Source organism: Sceloporus occidentalis, unplaced genomic scaffold (genome assembly GCF_023333645.1).
Source record: "Sceloporus occidentalis isolate IW3139 unplaced genomic scaffold, rSceOcc1.0.p SCAF_2, whole genome shotgun sequence".
NCBI classification, from domain to species: domain Eukaryota; kingdom Metazoa; phylum Chordata; class Lepidosauria; order Squamata; family Phrynosomatidae; genus Sceloporus; species Sceloporus occidentalis.
Genome location: NW_028316982.1, coordinates 21,025,233 through 21,040,224, shown reverse-complemented (window position 1 = coordinate 21,040,224; position 14,992 = coordinate 21,025,233). Strand labels below are relative to the sequence as shown.

Sequence of the window (14,992 nt, the reverse complement as noted above, 5' to 3'; positions counted from 1 at the left end):
CTGTAAATACTGCAACTTATGATAAAGAACCTCCAAGGACTTGGGAGATATCAACTGTGCCTGAAGCTTACTTGTTTGAATGTGAAATGTGGTCAGTGCACAGCCAATACTTTAATCTGGATTATTGCTTCTGTACTCTGCTACATTAAGCTGCTTCTGAGAGCATTGTCCTCAGATAATGCTGAACATTGGCATCTCAAGTGGGCCAAAGAGTTTTGTTTTTGTTACTGCAAATCCACCAGGAGAGGTGAACCAACACTCTTACCCTTGGAGTTCTCACTCATGTGAAAAATGGAACACAAAGTAGGCCTTCTACACAAGTTAAGGTGCAAGGAGATAACTCTTTAAGAGTTGGTGCTCTTTAAGAGGAAAAGTATGATAAGACTGAGGGAACTGGCAACCACCATATTCAAAGGAAAACATGACGATAATGGCCATACAGTTGAAGGTTGCTACAGCAATCTTTTGGGACCTGTAGGCTCCCTGAGGAACACAGGTTGTATGGGAATTTATGTAACAATGTTTTATCAACATGAAATGGCCAGATTAACCTTCTTCATTGAAAAACATTGAGAACCTAAATGCCCTGAAGGCCTCAGATCCTGTTTGATCTTGGAAGCTAGATAGTTAGTTCTGGGGTGTGGGGCTACCAAGGAATACCAGGTGCTGTAGGCAATATTTCCGAGGAAGACAATAGCAAACCACCACTGAGTATTCCTTAAGAAAACCCTATGCAGTTGGCCCTTCTTATACACGGATTTTTTATTCACAGATTCAAGCATACACTGTTTGAAAATGCTCAGAAAAAGTATACATTTCAAATATCAAACCTTGATTTTCCATTTTTTTTTATAAAGGACACCATTTTGCTATGTCACTGTATTTAATGGCACTTGAGCATACACGGATTTTGTTATACATGGGGGATCTTGGAACCAAACCCCAGTGTATAACAAGGGTCCACTGTAATATTCATAGAGTCACCATAAGTCAATGAGTGACTTGAGGGTACATATAAAGGCAGCCCAGACAGCTTTCCAATCCCCATGCAATGTGTCATTATATGAAAAAACCATTCTAATGCTCTGAAGAATATGTTTATTGTGTGGTGTTTATGCTCCACTGACATGTCCAGAACAGAGGAGTTTGAGATTGCAAATTCATCTGGACTGTAAAGAGAACATTAAGCTAACAGGAAGTTAACAGTGGTACAAAACCTTATAAGGAAGTTAAGGGCCACAAGAAAATATGGTAGTTCCATGTGGAATACCTGCTTCCCACAGCATCTAACTCAAATTAGTCAATATTCTATTATTAGTCATTATGTGATATGTCTCCTCACTTTGTTCCACATCGCTAGTTGTCAGTGGCCATAGAAGAGAAATGCATAACATTCTGATTTAAGTAATAAGTTGTATTGTACTTGGGGGTTGGGTGGGTGATGATTAATTTAACATTAAGATATTGTTTTTAGTAACATCTCCACCTTCTTCTTCCCTAAGTAGCTCAGTTAAAAAGTTACTTTTTCATTTACTTTTGAACCGATCTTAGAAAAATCTGAATTACTAGCCCCTTTCTGTCACATATAGCCTTTACTCTTTATATTCTCTCACTGTTGAGAACCACTGGAGCAGCATAAAAGCTATCAGGGCAGTCTTCCTTTAATCTTCTCAATGCCTGCTAGGGTAGCTCTTTGCCTCAGCCGAGGCAAAAGGTCATCGTTTCCCCATCTGAACAGATGTTCCCAGACAAAGAAAACTGAACAAAGTTGCTGAGGCAGAATTGAGACCTAGAGGACATATCAGCAATTGAAGGGAAAGGAAACCCTTACAAGATTGTCATAGCTGTAACAATAGAAGCAAAAAACAGAGACCATTCATATTGTGATTATTTCAATGCTTAGTTTCTAAAAATAGAAAGGAAAGTCATCTGCCTAGAATTCCCTCTCCCAATCTAGAACACTGTTGGTCCACTAGCAAGTATTTATATAGCACATTTTGAGTGTACAAAGAGCTTTATACACACTACAGCAATCTTGTAAAGTGAGCCAGTATTATCCCCATATTGAGGTGATAGCTAAGGCAGAGAGATTGTGGCTTTCCTAAATAAGTTTATGGCTGACGTATGATTTGAACCAGAAAATTCCTGACTCACAACTTATACTCTTGCCTATTACATTTACCCAGTGTTCAGAAGAATAGTGCCTGTCTGATTACCTGAATATGTGGGATTTACTAATGACAATTTACTGACACAAGAAATATACTCTTAGGTATACAATCCTGAAATAATCTAGTTTGAAACCATATTAACTGCCCTGCCTAGGGCATCCTGGGAATTGTAGTTTATTGTGGCACCAGAGCTCTCTGACAGAGAAGGCTAAATGTCTCACAAAACTACAGTTCCCAAAATTAGCAATACCAATAGCAAGTACATTTCTATACCGCTTATCAGTGCACTTTAGCACTCCCTAAGTGGCTTAAAACTGTAAGCTAATTGCCCCCAACAATGTAGGTACTCATTTTAGTGACCTCAGAAGGATGCAAGCCTGAGTCGAGCTTGAGCCCTTTTGCTGGTATTGAACTTGCAACCTTATGGTTTTGAGTGAATAGCTGCAGTACAGGCATTTAACCACTGCGCCACCAGGGCTCCCTAGCATTGAGCCACATCAGTAAAAGCGGTCTCAAACTGGATTATTTCTGCTGTGTATTTTCAACTTACCTCACTTTATTTATACATCTGTGCATGCACAGTATCATATTACGGGTTCCAGGGATCAGTGTTGGTCTCAATAAGAGGTTAAAAGACTTATGATCCCACTGAACAGTGGTACAAATTAAGCCCTGCTGAGTTTACCTCTGTAAAAAGCACAGTGACTTATACTGGGATCAAACTATTGTCTGTCTAGCACAGTGATTCCCATACTTTGGTCCTCCAGATGTTTTGGACTTTAGTCCCTAGAATTCCTGACTATCAGCCAAGCTGGCTTGGGCTTCAGGGAGCTGAAGTCCAAAGCATCTGCCAGACCAAATTGGCTTGACCAGAAAAAGAGCTGTCCAGGTAGTATGAAGAGAGCCACAAAACCAGCCTGTGGACTATATGGAGCCCCAAGGCCACACTGCTCAACCCTATGTATAGCAGAACTAGTTATGTAGCAGAACCCTATGTAGCAGTGGAACATCTACTAGAATTTTGGCAGCAGTCCTTTCCAGTTACTTGAATTCACTTTTAGTGAGAAACTTCCAAAAATGCAAAAATGTATTTGAATTTTCACAAATTCTCTTGCACACACTCAATAAATCTATGAGCACGGTAAGGAAGGATGTAATGTCTCTCAGAAGAAAAAATATTCTCAGAAGAACAAACAAAAGGAAGTAACATTTCTTATACGTAGCTTTGAAACCATCTTTTTTAAAAAACAAAAACAAAACAATCCTCCCAAATAGGTTAAATGAAATTCTTTGCCATGCGAGATTAATCATAGCAAGACTTTGGAAAACAAAAATAAAGGCAGAATTGGAGGACTGGTATAAAGAAGTATGGGAATTAGCAATTAATCACAAATTAACATGCAAATTGAAAGTAAGGAAAGGACTATAGAAAAGAAATGATTTTGATGAGATATGGAAAAAAATTATTGAAAAAGCATTAAGAAAAGAAGATGGAAAATTACCTCCACGAGATGAAATGAAATTTTGGATGGAATACAAGGATGGTAATGGCTCTGGGGAAGGGGAGCACTGAGGTGGTATATAAAATATATTTACATATAATGTATTAGAATGTAAGAATGTGTGTGTGTGTGTGTGTAAATTGTTATGGATTGTATACGTTTAAAATATGAAATAAAATCAAAAAATTTAAAAAAAGAAATTCTTTGCCACAGGGTATAGTTATTGTCAATATTATAGGTAGATTTTTGAAAAGGGTTAGACAAATCCATACATCTTAGGTGCAGGAGATAAGAATAGGACTCCATATTTAGAAGCCATGCAACTCAGATTGTCAGAAACTGAGAAGAAGTTGTAGTGAGTATTTTTCAATCATTCCCATTAGGAGTTCTTTTGGCATCTGGCTAGTGATGGAAAATGTATTGGATTAAGGGCCCATCAGTGTGATCTACTATTATAATTATTATGTTCTTTATTGTGGGAAGGATCAGCATATAGCAAACAGTACCATATTTTACAGTCAGCTACTTAAGCATCTGCAAACATAAGGAACAGTTTGGGATATCAAGCAAAGCAGAGAGGCTTAAGCACTGATGCCCATGTTAATTCTGTTTCTGCCTCTCTCACACACACATGTGCACACACACATACACAATGGTGGATGGAGAAGATGCTTGGAGCTGCAGAATTTCCCCCAATGAAAGATTGTACTTTCTCATTCAGAATAACATGTTCCTACATAATATGGGAGAAAATTCAGAACAACAAATATGTAATTAGGTTTTCTATGTCTGTAAGGATATTCCTGTTGTAGTGGGGTGGCAAGATAATTCTTTTTTTGGGGGGTCCTTCCTGCTACATGGTCCTTCCTGCTACATGGTAAAGCAATGTCTGCTCCTAATATGCATAAATTGATTTTTTTAAAAAACAAAGAGTGTATTATATGACACACAGAACAGTAATTTTGATTTGCATAAGTAAAAGCTTGATATTATCAGCATCCACTGATACTTACAAAAGGAAGTGGCTTGAACCCATTACCAACTTTATGTCCTGAAGAGGACAAACTATGAGTTTGTATGTGCTCCTAATTTTTCCTCTGCCCAGACACAAAACTTTCTGAGCTAGGAATGGGGATATCACTATTAAGAGTGAGAGTGTATTTACAAGCATCTCAGATGGACCTGATACCACCAACAAGCCTTGGGCACTTATGGTTAAAATATATTAGATAGGAGCAGAAAAACTGTAACAGAAATACATGGTAAATGGCCTACTAAAAATAAATAATGTCAACCTGATAGTTTGAAATGGCTTAGCAGGCAATGCTTTACATTCCATGACCCTAACTTTTTACAAATAAGGCTAATGCGTGCTTGTATCAGAAAATGCCTGACCTTCATAAGTCATACAGAAAGAAACATTTTGGTAGATGCTTTTCAGTTTGATGATAGTGTCTTTACGTTTTTTCTTTTAAAAAAAGGATAACTCAACTTCTTTTCATTCTTTGTTCAACAAATGTTCAATAAATATTCAATGAATAAATCCAGCTGAGTCTTTGTTTAGGACTTTCACAGAGAATTGTATAAATCTGTGAGTGTGTGTGTGTGTGTGTGTGTGTGTGTGTGTGTGTTCATATGGATAAGAAGAGCAGAAGAGAGGAACTTGTGACAGAAACTTGTTTTCATTGGTGTTTTGTTTTGTTTTTTCAAATTTACCAGTTAAAAAAGTTTTAACTAAGACACAAGGGGAAAAAAATAAAGTTAAAATACTGTAAGCTGCCTTTAAACTTCCAAATGATTACATGGGGACAAAGTTGAACAAATAAATACTTTTGCATTAAGTAAACAGGCTTCTATGCTGATGGTCTTCAACCTACTTTGTTTTTAATGATAGCACTTGCAATATATGTAAAACACAAAACATTCTGTGAAACTCAAATTATGTATAAACTGAGCATGGGGTTCTGAAAATACATTTGTTGCTTTAACAGGTTTGAGATACATGTCATTCCATGTCAGTGGGGTAAGAAAAGACAAGACTAGCCAATGTATAAGCTTGGCAGAGGTGTTCTGGTGAAAGGCTGCCAAGTAGAGCCTAAACAGCACATCATTGTGATAATTTCAAAACATACTGTATATGCCCCAGTTAAATCTTCCCATTACTTATTTTCCTATACCTCCCACCCCCATCCAGTATTTTTTAATCATTTTTATTATCTGAATTCAATTTTGATATCAAAATTGTTAGAAAATGCCAACCTCACTTGGAGCATATCCAAAGATTTGTTTATCCACAGATTCAAGTATCCACAACTTGAAAATATTTTAAAAATCTATAAATTTTTAAATGCAAACCTTGATTTTGCCATTTTTTATAAGGGTCACCATTTCATTAATGGGACTTGAACATCCATGGATTTTGGTATCCAAGGGGGTTCTGAATCAAACACCAGAGGATACCGAGGGCCCGCTGTACAACCAAATATGAAGGCTTATATGGCATTTCTGACATGTCAAGTGGATGTACTGTACAAAGGGAATAGCTAAAATATGAAAAATTAGGAAAAATTAGGAAAAATACATAGAATCATACTTAAAAAGTAGCAAGTCTTCACTAAATTACACAAATAAATGCCCAAATTAGGGAGCAAGCATAAAATGCAGTTGCATGAATTTTGATGCAAGGACCAAACATATTTCAAAACCCAATATGGAAGATTAATAGGAAGAAAATTGTAGATAGGATTTGCAGAATCTGAATGAAGTACAGACTGAAAGATTTACACCTAAGATCCAGACAAGTTCTCTCAGTTTTAAAGTGGGGTCATGGCCCCATCCTTCCACGCATTACCAGCCATATTCTATCATCAATATAACTGGATGCCACACAAACCCATTCACTCATTTAGAGCATTATTATTGTGGTTGTTGTTAATTTATATCACACCTTTTCCCCAATAATGGGAATCAAGGTGGCTAACATATTTAAAACAAATGAAATTAAAAATTATACAGAAAATATAAGAATTAAAAAACAATTAAACAATTTATAAAGTTAAAACATGAGACATTAAAAGAACCCCTCAGGAAGGAACCTATATGCATTTCAATATACAATTCCTCCAGATTAGGGAGATCACGAAATGCATGTGGTGAATTGTTTGAGATCTTACTACTTCTGATATGATGGTTCCTATCAAATACATTTGTTTGATAGCATGTCAACATGCAGAAATTTTTCAGTTTTTATCTAAATACAGGATAACGCTTTCTGTGTGCCATTAAAGCTGCTATAAATCTCGTGCTTTGGATAGCTCTCCTTTCTGCCTCTAGAAAACGTCATAACATTCCTTGAAAGGGTTGCATATGCAGTCCTTTGTAGCAGACTTCCACTCATTAGAAATTGTTCTGGATGAAAGACTACAGCATTTGATGAAAAGTAAAATAAGACACAACTGTGATTTAGGTAAAGGTAAAATAATTAATGGGCAAATAGTTGCTGTGTTGCAGTGAAACAGATGTAATGTTCCTTCTTATGCAATTTCTCTCACAGTTTTTAAATTGAAAATATAAATAATAAACTTACCCAAGTTCTTTGATCAGGCAATTGGAACTGGGAGCAAAATTGAAACAAAAACAACACATTATTCCCACATTTGGATTTTTTTATTGCAATTAATGTATATTTCATGCCACAATCAATTGGTTTGTCTTTAAACGTGCTACAACTCTTTGTTGCTTTTGCTGCAAAAGACTAACACGCTGGTCCTTTTGGAAATGGCTAATTTGTAATTTGAAGAGAGATAGCGCTAGTACAGTACATAGCTGCATTAAGACCAGCGCTGAATTTAAAGGTGTGTGTGTGGGGGGGGTGGGGGGGGAGGATTTGATGTAGAGAAGATAGGATGGTGGAGGAAGGGAATGTATTTCCCAAGCCAACCATTTATTTATTTTTACCTTTACTAAAAGGTAGACAGCATGGTGGCTTAACTACCTACTGTATCGAAAAAGCACTGTAATCTTTTAATTCCATAATTTTCATTTTTTAAAAATGATTAAGATCTGCTGATTTTAATGATAGTTTGTTTATCAATTGCCTTAATCTCCATGTGATCTGTACTTGAACCTATAATATACAGTAACATTTTTTAAATTAACACAATAACACAGGGACAAATTCTCTTTCAAAGCAAAATGATGATTCTTTGGTGGCTCATAATATGCAGGGGGCACCTCAACCCAAATGGTGTGGTGATCCCCTCAATTCAGTCTTAGTATGCTCTGATTCTAATTTACGAACCACTTCTACAAGAAGCAAAAGGGCTACACTTTAATACATGATGATAAATAGATATGAATGAGCTGAAGGATTGTGATTTTTCATTCAGTAGAGTGAAAAAGCAAACAGTATGGCCTGCAACCATCTGTAACACTAGCAGAGTCAAAGTTCCCTTTAGCCTAGTTTACACTTTGGTGATTGCTCAAAACAGTTGTGCAAGAGGTTATTCCACTAGTTGCATAGCCAGTTCTGCAAGAGTTATACAAACACTTGGACGCTCTTGGAGTCACATTAATGTGCACATGTTAGTATGGCTTGTACACACATATATCCCTTTTGGATGGAGTGAAGAGGGCTAATCCATAGCCCTTTCCTCCCTATTCAAAACCTGCTTCCTCTGCAGCTGTCAAGCCTTATGAGGGGCTACTGCTGTTTTTCAGTGGGGAAGGAATGGCAATGAAGATATAGCTGCTCTGGGTAAAGAAAAGGAGAATGCACTTTGCCCATGAGTGTATCCCCATAACTCTCTCACTCTCTTGCTGATCTGAGACCAGCTGCTGTTTCATTGCCTCAAATGCCTCCTTCCTCCATCCTTCCACAACTACCAGTAAGCAGCAGCAGCAACCCTTCTAGGGCTTGACAATCTCAACTAAGAACAATGGAGGATCTTGGTCTCGGTCGCACAACAATGTGCTTGTGCAGTATGAATTATATTGGGTAACATACTTGTGCTAAATCTGAATCTATGTCCATATTAATGCAACAGGCTTCCTCTAGCATAGCAACAGAAACTTCATACAGACCTGTATGGCAAAGTTCAGTTTCATCCCTAATTTGGGGTAGAAGAAAGACTCTGGCCTAAATCCCAATGTTACTTTTGATTAGAGTAGACCCACTGAAGGAACAGGATTTATCTATGCATTGACTCACCATTCAACAATTAACCCAATTGTTCTATTTAAATTGGGATTAACCAGTACAATTCCAGTCAGTATCTCTAAACTTTGCTTTAGTGATTAAAATAAAATTACATCGTTAATAAAGTAAAAGTGGTTCACATTAAACTGCTTTTGGGGCATACAATCCTGTATTTTTCTGCAAATACATGTAGTTCACATGAACATCATGTAATAAGTGTCCAAGAAGAAGACATAGATAGTAAAGTATGGAGCAGAAGCAGCTTCAGGGAAGCTGGGTCTGGGCTCATTATTAGAACTCAGTACAACTCATGACATACTAAGAGAAAAAATGTTGAGCAGCCACACAAAGAAGAGGCAGGTCCAAAAGCAGATGAAAGACCTTCCCTCTGTCCCAGCTGCCACTGCCCTGGCCTCAGAAGGAGAAAAGAAGAGACAGGTACAGCTCTAGCATCCCTAGGCCCAAAAGCAGATGACAGCCATCACTGCTGTGGTTCTGGAGGAAGAGAAGAAGGGGTAGTACTGGACTTAAACCCCTTCCACACTGCCATCTCCCTTTCCTTTTTTGTGTGCCTTAATTAGATTGTAAGCCCTGATGGCAGGGAACTGTTTTGTTGTTCTTTTACTTGTACAGTGATGGCACTATATATATATAAATATATAAATAAATAAATAAATAAATAAATAAATAGAAGAAGAAGAAGAAGAAGAAGAAGAAGAAGAAGAAGAAGAAGAAGAAGCAGCAGCAACAACAACATATGTAAGTCTTCGATTGAATTCATATTTTTCTGCTTTCTGACAAGATACATGTCTTGGTGCATCATACATTATGTGGGGCTGTTTCACAGGTTATTAGCTGGGAAAGATGCAAAAGAGAATCAGGTCCAAGATATGTGCAAGGCAGATGAATATTCACCAGAGTTCAGGAGGAATTCAGTTCTGAGGTCTCTTGTGTGATAGCTGCCAAGTTACTCCAAGAGGCAGCTGTTTTATCAGCATATGATAAACCATTTGTGTGAAGAGAAGGGTTGCATGGGTGGCCTACACCTTCCCCTTTCCCCAACGGATCGGGGCCTCAGCTGCCACAGCGGCAGCCCTGAGGCCCCGATCCGCTGTTTTCCAGGCTGCTTCCCCGCGGCCTGGAAAGGGGTGTCCTTGGGCTTCATGCCCCAAGGACACCCTGACAGCAGCGGGGAAAAGGAGAAAGGGGCCGCTTGGCCCCTTTCTCCTTTGTGTCACTGGCGCAGCTGTGTAAAGGCTGCCCCAGCGACACAAAGGAAGGAGCTCCGTTTCTGAGCTCCTTCTGGCGCCACTGAAAGGGCGCCAAGACGTCACGGCCGCGCCACCCCATTTGGAGGCGGCGCAGCTGTGATGTCGTAATGGTGGCGCCCATGTAGAAAGGGCGCCACCATTACAACGTACTAGGGTTGCGGGGCATCTGGAAAGAACACCCCAAGGCAACCCTAGTACGTGTGCAGGCCAGCACCGGTCTGTACAGCGCCATAGTTGGGTGGGTTCTTTAACAGAGTGACTTGCTCTATGTGAACAATTGATTGTGTGAAAAAAAGTTATGGGAATGTTTTAAAGTGTCCTTCATGTATATAGAGGTCCTAAGAGGTTGGAAGGCAAGGCATTAGATCCCAGAAAACCTTGGAGGGCCACCCATCACTGTTAAAAAAAAAACAAAAACAAAACAAATGCCCTATGGAGTCATAAGAACATTTTTGCTATTTTTTAAGCCTCCCCAGGCTGTTTTAGGTCCAGGAGAAGCTCTTTTTTTACAACTGGACATGAGGAGGAGTTAGTTCCTGTTCACCTCCTGTTGGTGATAAAGACTTCTGCTGGACCTAAATTGGTCCAAAGCGGGGGAAAACATGGTTAAAATGTCCCCATGCTCCCTAAAGGGCATTTGAATGTAAAAAAAAAAAAAAACTAGACCCTCTAAAGGCCAAGGAGGTATATGCAGCTCAGGGTCCATACTTCGACCACCACTGTCCTGAAGGAAAGGTTCACTGAGAAGAGACAGCAAGGAGAGATACAAGTCCAAAGGCAAACTGATCTTGGCAGGGAGATAACAGCTATTACCACACATCTAGGTTCTTTGATAATAAACTTTTATCTATGTGTGTTTACTTGTTAGGAAATGATGTTAGGAAAGGTGAAGGGAACTAGAAAGAAAGGAAAACCACATGCTAGATGAATGGACTCAATTAAGGAGGTCACAAGTATGAATCTTCAAGAATTTAGAAGAATAGATGAGGACAGGGAGTCTTGGAGATGTCTCATCCACAGGGTCGCCATGAGTGGAGATTGACTCGAGGGTGGTTAACAACAAGAATAACAATGTTTACAACATACGATAAAGCAATGCATGATGCATACACACTATCCACAGGCCTACAACAAGCCATATTTGTATGAAATTTCACCCTCAGAAAAGGGGAAAGGCAGAGGCAGACCTACATATAAAAATGTCTGCTTCTGAGCACACAGCTTGCCCGTTGACCAACCTTCCCTAATCTCTCACTAGATCCTTTGCAAGAGCTGCAGAAAGGCTGCAATCATATTGGTTCCTGGGTATGTCATTTCAAATATAGGAGCAGAGGTCAGGGAATTAGTGACATGGAGCAGTTAATAATATTTTTTTGATTTCTGCTCTCCTTTCAATACATAAGGATATGTAAGGTTGCTCACCCAAAATGTTAAAATACAATTCAACTGGTGCTGTTTCCACCGCCCAGGAATAGCATCTCCTAATATCCACTACTGCTACAATGTCATTATCATTGTAACTACAGTAGGCCCTTGGTATTCACTAGATTTCAGCACCCCCCCCCCCCCATGGGAAGTAAAATATCTGGATACTCAAATCCTATTATATACAATGGAGTAGTAAAATGGTGTCCTTGCTATAAAATGGCATAATCAAAGTTTGCTTTCTGGAATTTAAAAAAATTAATAAATTTGAAGCAATGGATGGTTTACTCTGAGGATGCTGATTCCATGATTGTGGAGGGCAAACTGTACAGTGTTGTAGAAATATTTTTAAGCCTATAGCTCTGAATCCAAGATTCTCCCTCACTTTTATATTCCAAGTAACACATTAAATTTGATGCAGAACTGGTGCTGAAAACTTCTAATGCCTGTTTACTGATTCCCCACCCTTTTGCTATGATTTGAAGGAGGTTTTTTTTCCCCCAAATGGATTGGATCCACCATTTTGTGAGGTTTCCATGATTACCATTTTTCATAGACACAGTGATTGTTACAGGATAATAATCAAATTCATGTTTACACACACTATGAGATACAGTAGTAGGAAATAGCGTTCTCAGATCCCAGGCCTTTGGTTAACTCAGTTCAGAAAAAGTCACACTGATACAACACAAATGGCAAAATAAATGCTAGGAGTAAAATACTTGTGCATCAAAGAATCATAGGACAAACACCAAAAATTGTTCACTTTTAGCATACCTTCAAAAGTTGAGAAACAGAAACATGGTGAATCAGGCAGGTGCTGAAATTTGATTTAACTACAGAAAATCCTTGCATAAGCACAAACACAGTAGTGCATGTTAAATCTGAACTGGCTTTAAAGCCCTGAAAACTGAAACCAGAATTGCACTCAAAGGTTTGCTGATGTCTGGTGCTACTTTGGATTTTTATCTTTAAGGCCCTTGATCCCATATCACTAAATTTATACTTTATCTTGTGTCATGGTCATGGGCAAGGTGGGGAGGAGATATTAGACCCCGACACTCTACTGAGTATGTGAAGACAGTGATAAAGTTCACAAGACTATGGTCTAAAATCTTCTTGGGGAAAAAATCCCCCAAAAGCTTAAAGCAACAAAACTTTTCTTCTTTATGCACATCTTAGGAAATCCAACAATGACAAAGATTCCAGTTGTTCCTGTGCACCTGCTTCTATGAACCAACATGTTTGTTTACAATCTCAACTTTTTGATTCCAAGAATACTCACTTGTGGGTGGAACAAGAATCCTGGAGATGGTCTCAAATACTTTTCTTTCAAAGCTTCAAGTGGGTCAGATAACTTTCTTTTCTCTACTCTGTAAATGTTAAAATGAGAATTTTCTCGTGACAATTCAGTCACACAAATGTATATTTGGTGATTTGAGTTTGAAAAAAAACAGCATACAAAATTATTTAGTTACAGTGATGAAAGACAAGGAGCTGCAATTCTCTCTCAGTGTGGGGTACTATCTTCATGAGTACTGCTGTGACTGCTGTACATCCCTTAAACTATGATTATAAAATTTACATTGGAAAGATTCCAGTTAATAAATAGCAGAAACTGTACAGTTAATCAACAGCATAACGATGGCTAAGATCTCACATCATGTATCACATGCCTATATCTCCATAAAGTATGTCTTCCAATGCCATCTCCCCCCCCCCCCCAAAACTCACCTTGTACACAGTGCAGCCCTCTTCCCCACAAAAAACCACAGCCATTTCTGTATTGTCAGAGAGCAGGGGGATGAGAAGGGATTCAAGTATTTTCCTGTAGCTAGATGCATTGTGTTAGGCATCTGAAGAGACCTCCAGGAGTCCTTGTGATCAATCTGCAGATGACATCCTGGAAGCAGATCCAGCTAAAGGAAAATAGCCACTCTGCTCATTCCCTTCCACTCTGGCAATATGGAAATAATCATGTTGGGGGTGATGGTTTGCAGAACTCTGAGTTCAGGGGCAGAGAAATTTTAGCTGTTTTGTGGTCAGAATAAACTATTGACCTACATAATGACCATGAAAATAAACTGCAATGGTGTCAAGTCAGACTTATGCCATCATAATTTATTAACAGTACGCCAGCCAATAGTATTAAATATATGAGTTTGATCTGGGCATTTTTCTTTGCAAATCACTAAAACCAATGGAGCTATTGGGCAGAAAAGTCTGCAATTAGGCTGTAGTTGCTATTGTTGTTATCATTATTATTGTTGCTCTTACTCCTATTTCTTCCACTTTTAAAGTGGTCTCAGTGAAGTCTTGATATGCATGTAGCAATGTTCCCCATTTGCATCTAAAGCAATCTATTTCTAGATTTATAATTCATCCCCTCCCCCAAAATTCTCAAGACAATTCTGAGCTTTGGGTAATTCATCATAAACATCCTTGTGGTTTAGATCATATCAGTATTTGGCTAATTGCTTACAGAATAAGCAGAATAATCATTTTATGCTTAGAGGTTTTTGATTAGTTAAATTGTTCCAAGTCCCTCAAACGGCAAGCTCACCAGTAGTCAAGGTCTATGCTGTATCGTGCTAGTTTATAAAAGTAAACAAAGTACTGAAATAAATTTTCACAGAGATGCTAATTTGAATTTACACTAGAATCTCCCTAGTGGATGTTCTAATTTGATTCACAGGTTTGAGAACAAATTGACATTATTCCCTGTTTCTTGGTTTAGATTGTTTATTCTTTTCCTCACGCACATTTGTACTTTCCTCTAGTATATGTTTTGTAAGTTACATAATTCCAAATAAAGTTTAAAAAATAAAAACCCACTTAGGTCAGTGATCTACAAATTTCAAATAGAAAATAAACTAATTAAAAAGATTGGATGCTCCTTTTACTATTTCACCTAAATAAGAGTCTAGAACAGTGACTCAAGCAGAGGCACAGCAAGGTGGCCTACTCTGACAGCTTTCTTGGGCTGAATATTCCAGTCATACTTAACACAAAATAGTACAGACTAGTGCAATGTCATTAAAGGTGGATTGCAAGTAAGGTAACAATGACAGTTTGTGGTCATGTGGAACCATGGGACCATGCTTCCAATTTTTGTGATGGTACATTGATGCATTATTTTAGAATTAACAGCTTAAGGCTTAGACTATTTCTGTTACTATCATGTACTGGTTGGCTTTCATTTTGTTTCTTATTTATTTGTCCCTCTGCTCCTCTATAAACTCTCTCTCTCTCTCTCTCTGTATATGTTGTGTGTGCCTTCAAGTTACTTGTTGACTTATGGTGACCCCATGAATTTAATAGGGTTTTCTTAGGCCAGGAACACTCAGGTGTATTTTTACCAATTTCTTCCTATGAAATACAGCCTACAGCACCTGGTATTCACTGGCAGATTCCCATCCAAGAACA

The 14,992-nt window shown here is 38.3% G+C and overlaps 1 protein-coding gene across 13 annotated transcripts in view; it reads right to left on the bottom strand.

Moving 5' to 3' along the window:
- Positions 1–14,992, bottom strand: part of MECOM (MDS1 and EVI1 complex locus) — a 109,179-nt gene that overhangs the window by 27,925 nt on the left and 66,262 nt on the right. For 9 of the 13 annotated variants that reach the window (XM_089508893.1, XM_089508894.1, XM_089508895.1 and 6 more), the window contains 2 exons: positions 12,852–12,939; positions 7,260–7,286 (listed from right to left, as the gene is read on the bottom strand). In XM_089508893.1, the coding sequence (XP_089365019.1) occupies positions 7,260–7,286; positions 12,852–12,939 (115 nt within the window). The remainder of the gene's footprint in view (positions 1–7,259; positions 7,287–12,851; positions 12,940–14,992) is intronic. The other 4 variants (XM_089508887.1, XM_089508890.1, XM_089508891.1 and 1 more) reach the window with 1 other exon arrangement.